General features: G+C 35.2%; 1 protein-coding gene across 6 annotated transcripts in view; it reads right to left on the reverse strand.

Moving 5' to 3' along the window:
• Window positions 1-19,743, reverse strand: part of LOC124303329 (RNA-binding protein Pasilla) — a 56,268-nt gene extending 36,525 nt beyond the window's left edge. For 3 of the 6 annotated variants that reach the window (XM_046760422.1, XM_046760419.1, XM_046760421.1), the window contains exons 1-3: window positions 19,370-19,742; window positions 14,874-15,020; window positions 10,664-10,830 (exon numbers count right to left, since the gene is read on the reverse strand). In XM_046760422.1, coding sequence (XP_046616378.1) covers window positions 10,664-10,830; window positions 14,874-15,020; window positions 19,370-19,487 — 432 coding nt within the window. In that variant the 5' untranslated portion in view covers window positions 19,488-19,742. Of the gene's footprint in view, window positions 1-10,663; window positions 10,831-14,873; window positions 15,021-18,639; window positions 18,983-19,369 lie in introns of those variants that run through there. The other 3 variants (XM_046760416.1, XM_046760417.1, XM_046760418.1) reach the window with 3 other exon arrangements.
• Between the last annotated feature and the right edge of the window lie 312 nt (window positions 19,744-20,055).

Here is a 20,055-nt window from a genome sequence, read left to right on the forward strand (position 1 = left end):
GTAAATATCATTCTTAAATTCCAATATATTCTTTCTAATCCAGGATTTGCTGGTTTTCTTAATTGCATTAAAACCCAAACCTTGATTAAAAAATTTCTTTTATTTCCAGTTTCTACGATTTATCGTTAGAAAGGCTTCGTCCGTCTGTTTAAGGTCTGAACTCCGTAATTCCGAAATTTCTACAAGTAAATACCAAATGAAAGTTCTATTGAATTTAACGTTTTTCATCAAAGTCTGAAACTGATATTCAGAAACTGTTACAATGATTAACGAGTGATATATTTTTACTTTAAATGCCAACGAGTATTTCTCTAATCAATGTATCAACAGTTCAAAGTAGATCGTGCAAAGGAATAACAATTGTGTTAATTTAAATGAACAGCGTATACTTTTGCTACGACTAAGTGTCAATCTTAGATGGCTCATACGTTTCAGACCATTAACCATTCATGCGTTTACTAACTAGGTCATTGCTAGCAAGCAATAGCTACATACTCTTCAATGCTGTTAGAATGCAGACCCGTACTTTTCAATGCAACATTCACAAAATGGATTTGTGCACTAGAATTTGTGATTAAAGTCTATAAATCTGTAATATTCAATTCCAAGTAACCGATAAAAAAAAAAAAAAAAAACCTATTCAAGGTTCAATATGATTGATTTTTTTTTATCTATGCATTGAATATTATAGATCGCAGTAGCATCATGTCGGTGTGCGAAAGTACGGAACAGGATGACTTGAGAGTTCCTGGCGAGTTCAGAAGGTTCTAACCGGCAGTTGGTAAAAAATGTAAGACGGGTCACGTCGTTTATGCGCTAAATCGACAAGCTGGGGTTTGAACTCGGTCTGGGAAATATTTTCTGCAGTTTTTCTTACCCCCCTCCCCTTCGAATGCGGCTGTTTCATCGTAATATTTACGTATACAGAGAGGTATCTGAATTTCGCATTGAATTGCAGTATGTACAAGGTAACAGTATATAATTACATATTAGTATATTACACATGATTTGAATGAGGCTATATCGAATGTCATATACTTAAGGGGGTGCTCTGGTCAATTTCGACGCTGACTATATATTAGGCTGGGCCAAAAAAAAACGAAGAATTTTTTTTTTAATGGTACTGTAAAAACATTGTTCATGACGACAAATAAAAATTATCCTGAAAGTTTGAACCCTTAATATTAATATTAAGGGGTGTATCGTTACAGCTATTGATTTTTTAACAGTTACCGCATTTTTTTTACCCAAAATCCGTCAATTATCAATCTGAAAAATTTTATCAATTTATATTTTTGAAGGAAATTAAATTTACTACAAAAAAGCTCTCTTACTAAATTGACGTAGATCGAGCCGTTTCCTTGTAATCGTGCCTTAAACATTGATTTGTTCTGTCAAATTTTTGTTTCAATTTTTGATTTTTGTAGTTACCAGAAAAATCAATATTGAAATTACTTTTGAATACAATTTCAATGTCGAATAACTTTTAAAGGAGTGAATTTCATGAAAAATGTTAAGTGACCTTTTTTGTAGAGCATCAAATTTCCCACAAAAATAATGGTTTGATTTATGAAAATATTGATTTTTCTGGTAATTACAAAAATCTAAAATTCAAACAAAAATTTGACAGAACAAATCAATGTTTAAGGCACGATTGCAAGGAAACGGCTCGATCTACGTCAATTTAGTAAAAGAGCTTTTTTGTAGGAAATTTAATTTCCTTCAAAAATACGGATTGATAAAATTTTTCAGATTGATAATTGACGGATTTTGGGTAAAAAAATGCGGTAACTGTTAAAAAATCAATAGCTGTAACGATACACCCCTTAATTTTAATATTAAGGGCTCAAACTTTCAGGATAATTTTTATTTGTCGTCATGAACAATGTTTTTACAGTACCATTAAAAAAAATTCTTCGTTTTTTTTGGCCCAGTCTACTATATATCTCCAAATATCGAGGTCCAAAAATCTCGAACGCAAAAGGGAGCTCAACAGTCCCATTCTATACATAATTTTGAACTGAAATACTCCGTCACATTTTCATTTGACGCAGAAATAAAGAAATGGTAGAATTTTGCGAATTTACTATTGCGATTCCGTAGAATTCGTGCCATTTCTTTATTTCGGTGTCAAATAGAAATAGTATCGGAGTATTTTTGTTCTGAATTGCGTATAGTATGAGCCTGTTAAGCCGTTCGAAATACGTAGACTTCCGACATTTGGAGATATATACGTCATCGTCGAAATCGACCAAGACCCCCCACCCCTTAAGAAACTTTTGCATGTTTAGTACCAAGCCTGCGATTACGAGATTTAATTTTGATCCAAAAATAGCTAAATCAACTATGCTGCATGAGCTATTGAACAGGCAATGATAAAATTTTTTTGCATGACCTAGGTTTGATTTTGCATCGAAAAATTTATAGTGTATGCAGCAGCAACGGTAAACTGAACTTTTTCTTTATACGAGGAAGGAATTTTAATGGTATTTGAAAGTAATTTTTGATTACTATCCAATAGACTCAACTATGTTATTTTAAATTTCCAAATATATGGTTGCAAGATACGTGTACCGATTTATAAAGTTAATTTAATGGCGTTTACAAATAATATATGAAACGAATTTCGTAAATAGTCAAACTTTAGTAATTAATACAGTGGCTCTTGATGAGATCCGTAAAGTGAAAGGCCGTGACGCCCATTGACCTCTTCCTCACGTTATCTATTCGAGTCCAGATATGTATAAATATACAGTGACGTATGACGTTACATGAATTCGAATAAAAAAGTACTTGAAGATTTAAATATGTGATTTAAAGAAAACGGCTGAGACTGATCAGTATGCTAGTAGTTTTTTTTGTTTTTAAATATTATACGATTAATAGGTAGTTGCAATTGTTTACAGCCAAAACAACGTATCGCTTAACGGTTATAAAGTGATACGGTGCTGGAAGAACTCAATTATTTGAAACAGTAATTGAATCCATCTGACAAAATTTATTATCGTGCGTCGTTCCGAATTTTTGTGAAACTAAAAGAACAAAATCTAATTTAAAAACTCCATATGTTAATCAGAACTTAAACCACAGACTCAAATAATGTATCTTTTTATTGCATCTATGTATTTATTACATAATACGAAAGTCTTCAAACTTTTGTACTAAGGCTGAATTCGGCTTATAGAAAAAGTGCGCACTAAGTGCAAAGACGAGAAGAAAACTAGGAATATTTCACGCAGAGCGCACAGACTTTATAGCACTGACAGCCTGATTCAGAGCACATACAATAATTTATAGATCCCCGAATGAATAATTCTATGACTGAAAACTTGATAGTGATAAAAATAATCCCTGGATAATTCTGATTGAGAGTAGCTGGGACAAAGAGTAAATAATCTTTGACTTTTTAATTATTTTCCATCGCAACAATGAATAACCCACTAACCGCATTTGAAATATATACTTGAGAATATAAATGTGGTACGTGAGTAGTGATCATTATTGCTACCGCTCTAAGAGGATTTTCATCCGTTTAGGCAAAACTTTTTCATACACGGAATAGATAGAAAAAACGCACACTACGTTGTAAGGTTGCTCCAACTAATTGCATGGTAGTCAGAGAGAACTCAGAGGAGAAATTTCCCAGAGGTTTTTCTGATATGTGAAGTCCATCTGCTTGGAATTCCCATTTTTTTATAGCAAAAATGGCAATTTCTGATTAGCCAGATGCGAATAGTTCTGAATAATTATTTCGTCAAGGTATTTGAAATTACAGAGAATCGGCTTTGACTAATTTGAATGAAAGTTTTGTGATAGATCAAGTATTTGGTGGATAGATATCGCGAAATTTTTAAAACTCTTACTACTTCCGATTGCGCATCTTCAAAACTTGCGATTTCAGGGTCGTTCACAAACCACGTGACGCCGTTGGGGGGGGGGGGGGGGGGCGTGTGTCGAAAATTCTGAAAATCAACGTCGCGCATTTTATAAACGGTCCCTGACTACTGATATCCAACGAGCTCGAAAAATCAGCATAAAAGTGAAATAAAATTATAAGAGTTTCCAACCTCAAATTGTTGAATGTTATTTCACATTATAATTTTTATATTGAAGGAAGTTTTTTCCTATAAAATATTTAGTGAGTGCTTTTTCGACCTTGAACCTTGTACCTCTAAATTAAGAGAAAAGGGTAATGAATCTCATGTAATGTCGTACAATGAAAAATATTTAATTGGTTACAAATGCATTAGAAACCAAACCCTTTGACAAAAAGATCTCCTGGGCTTTTAATTAGGTTAGTGCAAATTTGCACCTGTGTATAATATTGGAGGGTTAAATATTTGTTTACTTTACTGCAAGCCTATTAGCGAAAGGGTCGAATGCTTTCGCAAACTAAGATGATTTCAAAAAAATGGCAAATTCGAAATCACTGGTTCATTTAAAGTTATAGCTACGAGAAAGAGGAAACTCAATGTGCAAAGTGTTTTATTGTAATCAATCCAGTCAAATATCTCGGAAATCAAAAGTGTGCGCACGGAAAAAAAAATTCAGCTCGTGGAACTAAATATTAGATAGTTACTTGTAAACAGTTCGTCGAACTAAACGTTCTGATATTGGAAGAGCACTGCATGGTTCGTATAACTGACTGTTAGTCAGCTGTCATAGCTGTACGTTGTTCAGCTCTCTCAGCTAAACAGCTTCGTTCGAAGAGCTAGACCAGAATTTTTCGGCTCCGCTCACAGCGCTTATTATTAAATAGTACAATTATATTGCTATTAGTATTATTTTTCATCATTATTATCATTATTTATTCAGTGTCATTTACATATTTGAATGGACTATTTAAACAATTATCTATCAACTGTATTTAAATCATACTCATGAAATTTGAAGGTTATGAAATATGTCAACGCACCAGAGCACAGCGCAACTTACAGCTCTTAGAGCAAAACCATTCAGCTGTGAGAGCTGAACAACTTGCAGCTATCAGAGCTGACTAATATATAGTTGCTGTAACTACAAGATAGACCGTAGAGTGCGTATAGTTACTGGAGCTGTAGAATACAGCTCGCCGAACAGAATTTTTTTTTCCGTGCGTGAAAAACATTTCAGACAAAAGTTGTGTGGTTCAAAGCGTAAAAGAAAATTTGGGTCAGATTTTCCAGAAATGAACCCTCCAAGGTTAGATAAAGGTCGACTATATTCAGTTTTCGAGATATTTGAATAGATTGATTAAAATGAGACACTCTGTAGAATAAGAAATAAAAGTAAGTGTGATTTGAAAATCAGAAAGAACGTCACCATTAACCATAAATCCTCTGTCAGAGATTACTGATGAATACTGTGGAAACGAAAAAGGACATCATGTTACCGCAAAAAATACACTCACAATCAGATACGCACGTCAATTCGCAGTGCAGCCATTCTATGCGCCACCTATCTTTTAAGATTGACTAAATATTTTTCCCAAACTTCGCTAGTTTTTCTAGATCCCGACAAATTCTCTGTGATTTCCCTTATTTTTCTTATTCTGTCCATAAAGCTTATAAACGAGTAGATGTGCCGGCGATTTCCTTTAATCTTTCAGATCCCAGATTGCATAGCAGATTGCGATGAAAAGTCGAGATAAAACATATCGAGACGAAATAGTGAAAGTTAGCGGCCCAGTGACTGACTGAGCATGCACGAGGCTTTGCCATCGTCTCAAGCAGGTTAGCCATCTCAAGCTTCAGCTGTCATATACGCCGTTGTTGGAGATGGCGTGGGCAATGCGGATTTTTTCAGATTATGCAGATATCAAATAATTTATGCAGTGATTCGATAAGGTTTGCCAAACTAATCGATGACTGATATCGGTTACGAGTAATCATAAGGATATAACCTCAATGCGGTACTTGACGCGGATATGTTTGACAGCTCTGCCCCGTTTTGAGCAAGTTGGTTCCCCTATTTGACAGACGAAAATATTACCGCAGTACGATATCACTGACCAATAGAGTTCAATTATCTTGAAGGTATAAATTTGATAAACTGGTAAATTCGAAAAATTAACGGCGGAGCCAGGAATCGAACCTGGTATCTAGAGATGCTTGACCGGAGCCTTACTCCACTAGATCACCTAGCCGCCCTGACTCTGATGTCGTTAATTCCTCTCATCAGCAGTTAGTTCAAATTTGTTTTCTTGTGCGTTTGTATATGTAAATAGAATGTGTTCTTCCTCTTAAGCAACAGATGTAAGAATGTATGTAAGGTGTGTTTACAATTTGGAATCTTACGCTTCTGATAGGAAGCCCGTACGACAGTCAAAGAGCGTCTAATAATTGAAATGCGGATATGCATTATCATTAATTACAACGAAATTCGTGTATGAGTATAATTGAAATGCGGATATGCATTATCATTAATTACGAGGAAATTCGTGTATGAATTTCCTCGTAATTAATGATAATGCATATCCGCATTTCAATTATTAGACGGTCTTTGACTGTCTTACGGGCTTCCCATCAGAAGCGTAAGATTCCAAATTGTAAACACTCCTTACATACATTCTTACATCTGTTGCTTAAGAAGAAGAACACATTCTATTCAGAGTTCAATTATCTTGCGTATGCGCAGTCGGTCGGTCAGCTTGCTAATTTTTGCCACTTCCTCTTGGTGCGTAAGCTTTATAGTTTTGTCACCACCCTGAATTGACATATAGTTATTGACATTTACCCATAGGGGATATATATATATATACATACACATAAATATATATACCTAATATATATATATAGCCACTAAAGGAGCAGACATGCAGTTGAATCTCAGACTTACGGAGCTTGGATTGAATTGTTTCACCTGATCGTGGTGTTAAGAATAATTGTTTATGTGGCAGGTGCGCCACTTTCACGAGTCAAGAAATCCCTATTCGTCCGCGTCTTTTATTTCATCTCAGTCTCTAAAACTAGCTAATAACTAAGGATTCGTTAATAACTATACTTTTAGCCGGAAGTGGTGAAATAAATTACTTGACCTTCCTGACAGCCAATAAACGTCGAATACCACGAACGTCTTGTTTTACCCAACACAATGTCGCATGCGAAAGAAATTCCAATTTTTTTCAGGTTATGCGTAGAGGAACTTGCATAGAATTAAAGAGGTAGACTACGCGCACATAAGAGGCATTGAAGCCTTGGATTCTTGAAACTAGGACCCTAGATATAGCATGCGATATCTTCTGCACAAGCACAGGATATCGCATGACTTCGGGATCCTTCTTTCAAGAATTGAGGCCCTAGTTAGAAAGACGAAGGTATTGTGACCGTCTTTCTGTCTCTGTCTATCAAGGTACATGGGTGAGCAGGGGCAGGGGAAAAGGATTATTGAAGGAAGGGGCTGGAGGAATATGTTGTTACAGACCACCCCTCATTTGCGAAGCCCCCCCACTCATCACGCTGTGCGGGTACGAACGGCGGCCAGGCTAGTGCTGTCCTTCACGGAAAGCTTTAAATAGGCCGTAAAAGCACAATCTATCTCTATGAGTCTATAAGAGCTTGGGAAACCCTACCCTCGCGTTTGTCATATTCTTCATTGAGTAGTGCCCTCTAACACGAAATAGGTTTTTGGAACTAATTATCGAGGTGCTTGAACGGTAAACGCATGTCGATAATTGATCAACACTTTTCCGTATTTAGCGTGACGGAACCAATGAATGATACAACACATTTGTGGATAAATGTTGGTTGGGTTGGAGCTCAATATTCGAAACCACGAAACCAAACAAATTACGAACATTTCTCGGTTACAGACATAAGTTTATCGACAACGTACTGAGAAAATTAATTCCAAAACCTATTTCATATCAGAGGGCGCTCCCAAATCAGGACGAAGGAAGCGACCGCAGGCTTTCTCAGGGCATCCCATGTCAACGACGGATCGACAGATCACGAAACAGCGGATCGACGGAACAGAATCTAGTTACTTTATGAATTTCGTTGCGTAAGTTGTTTGACTTTATGTCACATGCAGCCGCCCGTTACTGCCTATTCGGGTTATACGATAAAAGTGTCATGAGAGTGAGTGGCCGCCAGATAGCGCCAGCTATGCAGGGCCTGAAATCTTTGAAAAGCATGATAAAAATATCGTAAAGATGCTGAATTTTTGTTTCTTATTATAATCTTCTCGCACTTCTGCGTACAGAACAAAAACTTCGAAATTTTTTGTATTGTTGAAAGCGATAGGTACTGGTGAAAATGGTAAAATGGTACTGTCTTGAGATATAAGGTCGAATACATTCTTAAAAAATCTAAATGCTAATTATTAAAGTGATGTGAGACAGAAGTACAACAATATCGCTAAAAACATTAATCATTGCAATTTAATAAATAATATCAAAATTATATTATTCATTTGCAATAAATGTCAGCATATTGCTCTGTATATAATCGTTAATATTAAATAAGAAAAATAGTACTAAAACTGTAGGAGCTATACATTATGAAAATCTTCATTCAATATTAATGTTACTAATATCAAGTGTTATATTGAGAATGCCTTTAAAAAATGGGATCTGCGAAGTTGATAAAATAATACAAAAGTTGTGAAGTAACGTTTCGTTTTTAAAAAATGAGTGCATAGAAGTTCGAAAGTATTTAAATTTTTAACTGTAATCTATGTATATAATATATTTTGGCTCTATATATTTAAATCAACAAAGTGCTGAAATATCTTCTTCTCAGGCAAACGAATTTTTAGTTTTGTCTTTTCACACAAAAATGATAAATATTTTGAACAGAAAAATAAATAAATAAATATTTCTCAATTGCCGAGTTTTAAGGTTTGACTAGATTCGCAGCTTTTTTCTTTTCTAAGTTTTCTTCCTTCAGCTTGGTCATATTAATTTTTGCAAACCAGTGAATTCGGTTTTGCAAGTACCTTCATTAAATCGTAAAAAAGAAAACGCAAGCTGATTGTTTAATCACTAAAATTAATGAATATTTACGTTTTTGCCATGTGCTTCTGAGCAATGCGGACTCACTGCATAACTGGCGCTGTCTGGCAGCCACCGTCAACATATGGTACATTTTCAGAGAAACAGGGGGCTGGTCGCACGTGGTGAATCTCGAATAGAATGACAGAATGAAATGAATGTAAATTTGCGCTGTTCTGCTTTCTTCATTAAACGATTCACGTATTTTCACACGGTAATGATCTATTTTATATTTAATTTATACACATACATACATAAATACATACATAATAGTGTATCAAAAAAAAAAAATTTGGATGCTTCTTAACGCTATGCGATAAAATGCCTGTTTGGGACCTAAAAAATAATCTTTTAAAATTTGAGCCCCATAGCTTATGCGTAAGAACTGGCGCAATTTATTTTTCGTTTTTTTTTTCACATTTTCCTAAAAATCTCACAAAATATAACATATATGACAAAAAGTCGAAGATCTTTTTTATGAAATTCAATTTACCGTGAAAAAAGTCTCTTGTGATTTTTTCATATATTCCATATTTATCAAGATATATACAAAATGCAAAATTATAACTTCGAATACTGACTTTTCTTTTCCAAAACAATATTTTTTTTTTTAATATTCTTTAGATTTCATATATTAATTGTCAATTTAACTGAAGATTTGAAAATAAATATATGTTACATTTTGGGAGATTTTTAGGAAAGTAAAAAAAAAAAAAAAAAAAACGAAAAATCAATTGAGTCAGTTCTTACGCATAAGCTACGAGGCTCAAATTCTAAGAGGTTATTTTTTAGGTTCCAAACAGGCATTTTATCAGGTAGCGTTAAGAAAAATCTAAAATTTTTTTTTGAAACACTTATACATATATACAGTAGTGGTCAAAATGATTTTGTCAATACCAAGTGTACTATTATTTTGATTCATCAATTTTCATATTTTTCTTCATTTTCCATCGAACCAGAGTTAATGCTCTACAATTATGTAAAATATCAAATTTCTTTCAATGAACAATATCATTGAATTTCGTCTATTATATTTGTTTGTAATCAATCCAATTAGTAATTATATCAAAATACTTTTGAGCGTTACTGTATGTATAAATTAAATATAAAATATGGATTCGAAAGCCATGCATTCAGCAAAACAAAATCACTCGTACGTGCTAGAAACCTCGCGATCCGGCATAAAAAAAATCATATTCAATAGAGTCTTGACAAACTACGACGGAATGCTGGTTCCGTCAAAAATCTGACCAAATGCTATCAACGAAATTCGGAGTCTAGTAACTTTTATTCATCTCGTTCCATAGTTCTGTGATCTGTCGATCCGTCGTTGTCATGGGACAGCACCCTCAGGCTCCCCTCTGGGTTACGATTGTGTCACCAGCACTGTCTAGAAACTATTGAATTTTCAGTATCCAGAGCACAGCTGATGCTTAGTGCCCAAGGTTCGACTGCATGTGTCCAAAATTATGGTTTGGCAGACAAAAAACATTTTGTTCAAGAGCAGATTGCTGAAAGATACAGAGGTGTCACTTCATTTTGTTGACACTTAATATTCTTAGTGATTTTGTAGGGGGTATACCTTTCAACAATATAAACGAGGTTGACTGCTTATCGATAACTTAGATAGATTTAAATTAAAATTAAAATTATAATTATGAATATGAAGATGCAAATGATGCTGATCATTACATTTAATACCTGCTTGTCTCTCTCTGCGGTCGTTTTACCAGAGTCAAAATCAACTGTGGTTTTTGATGTGAGGTCTGGTTTCTCACGAATTTTTTCCATTATAAAATCCATCACAGCCATTATAGCGTCAACGCTGCCTGTTATCAGGCAAACTCTTTCCGTTGTTCCTAGGAAATCAAATATTAATTATTAGAAGATGAAAAAGCATCATTATAGAGAACCGATATTTTTAAATCCAAATGACCTTAAAGCAGTACCCAGGTAGAACCACTTGAGATATATTTTTCTGAAACTTGAACAGAGTTTCATTCACAATAGAATTTACATTTTGCAAAATTTTAGAATGATCTATCACAATCCGGAAATAAGTGATGTTAAAACTCAGTTGTTTTACATGCATTCCATATGCCATGTCACTGTTAATGTTTCATTCGTACTAATTAACTTTTATCTCCGAAGAGATTTTTACGAAAAATGAATTTATTATAAACAAAAATATTATAAATTTTCTTCATCAGGTTTCAGAATGAGTCGTTCATAGGTTTCCAAGATATTAATGTTCAAAGTTCAAAATTCATAATAAATTTCCACAAGTATGAGACACGGAGGGGATGGAACGGCAACGCTGTACACTCGGCACACAAGCAATTGACTCGATTTCCGTGACCGTATGGTCAAACTGGTGGCACGCGCACTGAATATGTGTGTGTATGTATGCGTGTAGCCGGGAAACATGACCAAAAATTTTCTTTTATAATTTATTTTTGTTAGATATTTCAGCGCAGTACTTTCAATCGCCTTGTATAAAATTATTCATAATTTTACAATTAATTCTACAGAATGTATGGATCCATCGTTTCTTTTTTGTTTTGATCATTTCTCATTTCGATGAATTTCAGTTGCTTCTAACAACAATTTTTTTCCATCTTAATTTTCCCTTTGTACGGCATTAAGCGTTCCATATTCATATTTGACGTAATAACTTGCTCACTGTTTACTTCCGCGCTGTTTGTTATAGAATATTGTATTTACATAAATAGGCACACTCTCCTGTACGCTCACGGATTAGCTGATGCTGCAAACGTTGACATGATTACGTCTCAAACATCATAACGTACACCTATCTGTATATAGATGTCATTGTGTGCTCTGCCTGTATACATCCAAAAGTTTGTGCTTATCGTAAAAATTTAAGCGATCAACAATATATCTAATAAGCGATCAATTATTTCTGTACATTCCTAAAGTGATGTATATGTATACATATATGCCGTAATATATACTGCGATTTTAAAACGATTCATTTTACCGGATCTAAAATACAAGAAAGTGTCCTAACTTTTACTCACTCCAGAACTTGGGTACTACCTTAAGATTGGATTTTGATTCGTTAGTATCTCTTACATGCAATAACTTGAACAAGTAAGATTTGTTTTGGCTTAGAAATGCAATAAGTAAGTTACTTAAAAATACAGTTATCAAAGAATTTGTGTTGTAATTTGCTTCTAGGAAAATTGAACAAAATTTTTCATTAATTTGAATCTTCTCAGTTCTTGGATTTTCAATTTTTGCAAATAAGAGATATTCGAATCGATTGCGTATAAGTATACTCATTGCTAATTTATACGGATGAACTTTAGTTGTATGTACATATGGTGATTTTTTCAGAATTTTGTAAGCTTATAGTAATTCATTCGAATTCAACATGAAACACTCGACACTTGTAGTTTTCTGTCACCAGTTTCAAAATTCTGTAATAATTACAGTTTGCCATGGGCATATTTTACCCATTTTAAATTCAAAAGTTCCGTAGCATACAGTCATCAGACGTGAAGAATGTTGAATATTTTAATACACAATTCTTTAGTATATGTTAAGTAAAAAATAAGAAGATTGGACAAGGCAGTTAATAACACCAACATAGCAAAACATTGACTGAGAAACGCATTATTTTGTGACTTTAGAACGACTATGAATAAGTCGAGTCTGTTAACATAAGTATATTTTGCTTTATTATGGATTAACGAATTTTAGACAATCCTAACATAGCGAAATAGTTGATACTCATAAAAAAGCAATGCCACATTAACGTTATAAACCTTAACCTTATTAAATTGGGCTGTTATTTTTAAATTTCTTAATACCATAGGTAAATAAATACTGCTGAGACGTTTGGACGTTTAAAAAAAGTCTCTCAGAGTTTTCTGGATAAACTTGATTTGATGAATCTCTAGAAATTTACCTTTATTCACCATTACTGTCGAAACGTGACTTTTACTAAAAAAAAACACAATTTTTACAGCTTTTCAGATTCCAAGTTTTTTTCTGAGCGATTCCCCGAATTTATAGGCTTGTATTCTATCAGAATTACATTGTTTACATCTTTTTACAGAATGATTGGGTCGAGGTTGACAAACAGAGGTTGTGCAAAAGATCGGGCCGATTTCAACAGAAAGTTTTTAATATACTCTTGGACTGAAACAGTAAGATCCGTGTTTTCACTTTCCACTGAATGGGTATTCATTGGCAAGAAAAAGAATGTTGACTTATTCTTGATATCTGATTGATTAAGCATTAACAATAATTCAAGTTTTTATTTATTCCGAGTTCTGATAATAAACAAAAATACATGAGCATAATATTTAATGTTTAGTTTACCAGTTCGTGTTTCGTAATAGCTCACCACGTTTCATTTACTCTTTAAGTTCTTGTTACCAGCATTTTTAATCAAGCGTGATCGATCAAAATTTCAAACATATATATTTTTTAAGTATTTGAGATGCAATGTAAACTTGATATTCAAGGAAATACGACTTTAGAAGCCATAATACTTGACCCGCATGCCATAAGATTTTCGTGGTGACATTGCTTTGCATGGTGTCCAGTAAAAAATCCATAAAACATTCAAGGACATTTTCAGGTTATTTAATGAAATTGAAAATAGAATATTTCCAGGCCACAAGAAAAATTCAAGGATAGTTTCTGGGACTTTTAAAGTATAAGAAAAATTTAAAGACATTGCCAGGACCATTGGCCACTATGCTTAAAATGAACTTGCAAAATTACTTCTATACGGAGAACGCAATACGGTATAGAGGATTTGTGACCGCGATGATATGACAAGTAACAAAAAATCTGGTTTGACCTTTATACCGACGAAAACTTAATTCCCTAATACAGATAACCCTATCCAATTTAGACTTTGATATTTTTCACACCGACCATCAGTCAACTCGCCGTAGAGATATTTGGATATCATAAAGTGCAAAAATTTGTATATAACACAACAACAAAATGGCAGTTCCGTGATAACATTGAAACTTCTTTCAAGTAAAATAATGCAGTAGAGCCTCACATCTATGATTCAATGCAGGCATTAACTGTCCATGAAATTTGATAAACTTATATAAATGGTGTAATGAATGCTTATACACAAACTTCGGTATTGAAACAGAATGAAATTAAATGTTCAATTAATATTTAATTTGACATTGATCAAAACAGGGACTGCGTCTTCAACATATTAAATGTATTACTATTGGCAAATTCTTTACGGATTGATACAAAAGATCGATTTCTAGATGTATAAACTATCCATACCGTCGTATCAACTGTACAATGCTTGCATCGATAAAAATAGGAGACGAGCCATTCTTACTTCAATTTTGACATGCAAGATAATTGACAGTTCATATAAGTATTTCTACGTTTATATCTGAGTTGTCACATGTTGACTGTAAAATATCCAATTACGCTTTATATTGGCCTAATTCATGGATCGGAGTAAGGCATTGTATAATGCCTGGAAGTTGAAAATCCAAGTGACGTGTATTACATTTCTCTTAAAGAGAAATAATTGACAAAAACTTTCTCAGAAGAATTAAGTAAGAAATATATATTGCTGTTATTTATTCGTCAAGATATTAGTATAATACAATATTAAATAATTATGGTCAAATACCCAATCACTCGATTTGTTCCATTGAGGATAAATATAATCTATGCTCCTACGCAAATATCTAACTGCATCAAAGTTGGCTTATGAATACATATATTTGTGTCGAGTTGTGCTTAACATTGGATGGGCGTAAAAGTGAAAGTAATAGAGACAGCTGATGAGCAGAACAGAGATCCGTAGAAACTGGAAGGGACTTAAGCGAGTTATGTAATACGTCGAGAACTTTGAATCAATCATTGCGGTATATTATACCTGGGTAAAAGTCGTGGGACTTGGACATCTTCACCCGTGCTCCTGTGTCTTTCTGTAACTGGGCGATGGTTTCCCCCCCTTTACCAATAATTGCTCCAGCTGCCACTCCGGGTACCAATACTTTGAGGTGATATGTGCCATCTCCACCTGAAAAATATTTCAAATCTATAAATATAATAATAAATATGTATATGTATGTAATACGTATGACTTGACATCGAGCACATAAATTTCGTCAAGTAATATTTTCATTGTAAATTTTTTTGACAACACGAATTTCTGCTTAGCGGATTTTAATCTAGCCCACATATAGATTACGCACAAACACACACGCACGCACACAATGAGTTTACAATTGACACCTGGTTTCAAAGATATATAAACATTTACCCTATTGAAGTTAGTAACGTTATCATAACGATTCGTGCTGAGGAAAATCCGTTATTTCGCCATTTTGGAATCGTTTGAAATTCAGTAAACCGTAATAAAACAAAACACACTCACATGTTTCAAAATCTAACTTTCTTAAAAATCATTGTAGTATTAAGAAAGTAGGAATTTTTTCCCTAATGTTTCGTTATGACAACGTTACTAACTTCAACCTCGTAAACATTCACACTAGGTTTTCTCAGATGATGACTTTTTCAATCTTGTTATATGATTGCATATAAGACAGGCCTAAAAGTCAATATCCAACTCATATATATTGTAATTAAATAATTACACGAATACAGAATGTCAAAACCTAATTGTGATCCACAGATTAATAAGGGTAATTTTAAGAAACTGAGATATATCAAGATCTTAACGAAATGAGTTAAAATATATCTAAATTTTTTCTCACAATATAATGATTCAAGGTAACATCCGTGACATTTTTTTACAAGGCTAAAGTGGTTAACGTAAAAGAACATCAGCATGAAAAATCATCATTGTAAAATTTTAGAATAACTTTCGAGGAGTTGGTTTTTCAAAATGTGAGTATGTTTTGTTTTGTTTATCATGGCTGACCAACTTCAACCTTATATTTTTCTTTTACTGAATATTTCTAGTTCACAAGACATTAATTTGATATCCATACATAATTATATGAAGAATATACAGCTTGAAATTAATAACATTAATGCAACAAAGCATGGAAAAAAAAATAAAAATGTTTTAATACAAGTTGAGAATATTTTTGAAGGAGTCCGATTTGCAAAATATAAATACGTCATGTATATTATGGTCTACCGAATTTCAGATAATTCTAATGTCAGAAACTAACTAGTTTTGCTAAAACTACATATTTACGATAACTTTAAGAACCTAAACACTTGGATACATTCAGCGTGCACGCTTGTCGGGAAAACTGTTGGAACTAAAGCATAATGAAACAACAGTCTAGAGATACAGAAAAGCAATTGAATATAATTCAAATAATATTTCTTTGAAATCGTATGAGATATGGAATTTTTTTGATGTGTTTGTATTTCTTAATAAAGCATTTTTCTACTTGTTACCTACAATAATTTTATATCAAATATTTTGTCAGTAACCAGACAACGAAATGATACTTTTTCTCTGTTATTAAATTGATGACCTATTCTAGGATTTTACAGATATGTGAACTGTTCAACGTTAATATGCTATAATATGAATTTTTCTGCATGATCTAGTTCGTAGGTGAGCTATGGTAAGCAAGTATTTTTTAATTCACTTCACTTTTTTGTTTCAACACTTCTTCGACTACAATGTAATATGATACACGGTTGTTCGAAATTTGACAATTGAAGTAAGATTCTTGTTTTTAAATAAAGGTTACCGTGTGCACCAATATATGCATAAATTTCACCTGAACCAAGCGCCGGATCGGATGAATAGTGTATATTAAAAATTGTGCATGTATTGGCACAAGTGGTTACCACATGGTTCGGAAGGGGCTCTTTCGAGAGACAATTACAGTACATACAATATATGTTTACAGTAAGGAATGTGAAATTAAATATTATTGCGATCACAGCTAATGCAATTATGTGTCAGGTATGGTGTTTAACGTATAGCAGTAGTAGGGGACGATGTAATCTTGACTTCTGTTAGTTTTTCAAGACTGATGGAATTGAAGACATAAGCCGAATTTAGTAACTGAATTAAGTGAAGTCCAATAATAAGTATTTTTTCAAATTTCATGGTAGGTTAGTACTTTTATTAAACCATAAGGGAAAAACTGTCTAGTATCCTATTATTATGTATGTCCAAAACATGATTGTATCGAAACTAACTCAACGTGCTGCACAGCTATCCACAAATAGTTAGTTTATTATTCTACATGATCGATACAAAATGCTGGCACCACTGATACAAATATATTAATAAATTTCGATAGGATTAGACTTGGCAATACTCTATTAGGAAAAGTAAACGAATATCGTCTGTATATGAAGCCATCCCAAGTTCGGACAGAAATGGAAGGAAAAAAAATTACACTATTAAAATGAATGACTATTGAATACTGATAAGGATAAAGTTAGTAATGTTACTATAATCAAGTATTTTCAAGAAAAATCGGTACTTTGCACCTTGAGGGTTGTCTGAAATTTAGTCAACCATAATAAACAAAACGTACTCATACTTCGAAAAGCCAACTAGTTGAAAGTCATTTTCAATTTGCGCAATAATGATTTCTTTCCTGATGTTTCGTCACGTTAATATTACGAACTTCAGCATCGTAAATATCGACAGGCAATACGTGTGCAGTTTATCTGCAGACTTTTCATATATATTTGATACTTTCAAGAATTTGTATATCATGTACTGTTTCAAGGGTTTTAAGGGATTTCTTTAATTATTAGACGAGCTGGAGTCTACAGGCATTATGTTAAAAAAAGGAAGTGGGATTAAAGAATGTGCCTATCGCGTGAACACTTTCGTGTACCTACTGCATCACATATTGAGTAACAAGGAAGATTTCGATCATGATAAAGAATCTGGTTGAAACTGGTTTTATTATTATTGTTGTTATACAACACTCATTCAGCTCTGCATGGTCGGATAAATAGCAACACATGTGTAACATTGAAAAAATTTTGGTAATATTTGTTTGCTAAAGCGATTTAAATAAGGGAAATGTTGTGTAATCAAGAAGAAACTGCAGAGAAGGTTGCTGGTTTATTAAATGAAACAAAACTTGCTGAACGATGGTTCGCAACAAAGTTCTCAGGCTACCAGTAGTTATAAATTACATATACACACGCAAGAATAATTAACGTTACATGATATTTTTCCGATTTGTAGTATATTATTACTTCCATAACGTCATACGTTAAAACGAACACTCTTATAGCTTCAACGAGACATTGATACACCTTATGCTAATGCGCGTGTGTGACTCAAAACACGTTAATGTCGATTACTACAGTGAAAAAGGTTTGGTTTTCCGCGGTCGCCTTCTTGCGTGCACGAAAAATAACCTTCAAAAACCGGTTGGTAGACGGATAAAATAGTCGTTCGACGATGCCGTGGTGCAAATAATTGCGAAATGGTAAATAACTTGGGGGGGGGGGGGGGGGGGGGGGCGTTTCACATCAGCGAAAGGTCGGAAATACGTGCGGAAGAAGGTGCGAATGTTACGTGACGAAAAATATTTGGAGAAAAGTTTAAAGGCCCTCGGTATGGCGGAGCCCGGTGAAAAATGCAAACAGCTGTTTGACAGATGGGAGGTTCGTATCAGCCGCCTGTACACTCTGACCTTGACCCATGACCTCGATGTGGCGACCTGAGAACTTACCAATATGCCACATCTTAAGTAGATTCAAACCGTGGCACGAGCAGAAGATATTCCAAGGGAAAAACTTGAGGGAAATAAGGAAGGATCAGGGGCGCGGAATTATCGCGGGCTGTCAAAATTTGCCAAGTCACCGAGTACGCACGTCACCCGCGACCGGACTACGATTCTCCATTAACGTCAAGAGTCGCCCACGCAAACGGACCGAACGTCAAATTCAAAATACGGATCCCCGACTAGCGTAGAACGTCGAACGTCGCCGCGTCGCACGGAATCGCGCGCGCTGCGACGAACACACGGCTGACCGACTGCCGGAGAACGACGACAGACGCGATGGGCAACGACGGACGTGGTAGTAGTGACACTGCCGAGAGAATGGTGCACTCTGGCGAATCTGGCCCCGTTTGCTCACTCGTTCGTTCTTCCGTTCGTCGCTCGACTCCCGACTCAAAGTTCCATTTGACATTTGTCCTTCTCAGGTATTACGAGGCCCGAGTAAAGGGAGTAAGGAACGAATTGCGAAAGGATGTACGCCGTGCCGGACGACAGGTGGGAACGAGAGACAGGGCTACGCAAAATTTGGCTTGTCAAACATTCCGTGGCACTAGCCGCGTTAAACACAATCAGCTCAAATGATCCCTCGTCACGATACACATCCGACATCGTACAGGCGTAAATCGAATCGCTTTGTTTTCGACGGGGTCTGATTAATACTGCAAAATTATCAAAATACCTGAGCCGTAGTGTGATCTTTTTGTTGACCCGTTTTCCACGTCGCAGTCTAGCGGTCGTTTTCTTGAATCCGCGATTTCTGGGGAGGGACACGTCTCCATACCCGAGTCAGCGGCCATCTTTACTTCGTTGTTTCGCGCACACGAACCAAACAGCGACGACGAGGACACGACGACGACAACGACGACCGACCGACCGACCGACCGACCGACGACGACCGACCGAACGACCGACGGACGGACAATCACAAACTCACTGAGAAACTCCACACTTGAACGCCGCCACAACCTGTACACGTCTCACTGGCAACTGATCCCAGCTCCCTCGGAACTCCCTCGCTAAACCAGCTGGTCGCCTCCACGACCGCGACTCCCTCCCTCTACCCCTCGCCTCGCCGCTTGTGTGCTTCTAGTTCGCTCCTACTATCTTTGACGGACGTCTCCTCCGGTACCTTCCCTCGCCCTCCGACGCAATTCTAACACAACTGCCTCTGTCCTATTCCCTCGCTCTTTGTCGCATATAATATGCCGATGGATGATAGCCTTCATTGGCGCATCTGTGACGCTTGCCATCGTCCTCTCCGTCAAACGGTCAAAATCCGCTATTAATAGAAAGGCACCGAGTTGCCACAAAAATGTTCAGCAATTACCACCAATCGCTTGCCGCATTCTGGCATTAGCGCATAAT

Source organism: Neodiprion virginianus, chromosome 4 (assembly GCF_021901495.1).
Source record: "Neodiprion virginianus isolate iyNeoVirg1 chromosome 4, iyNeoVirg1.1, whole genome shotgun sequence".
In the NCBI taxonomy this organism is placed as follows: Eukaryota; Metazoa; Arthropoda; class Insecta; order Hymenoptera; family Diprionidae; genus Neodiprion; species Neodiprion virginianus.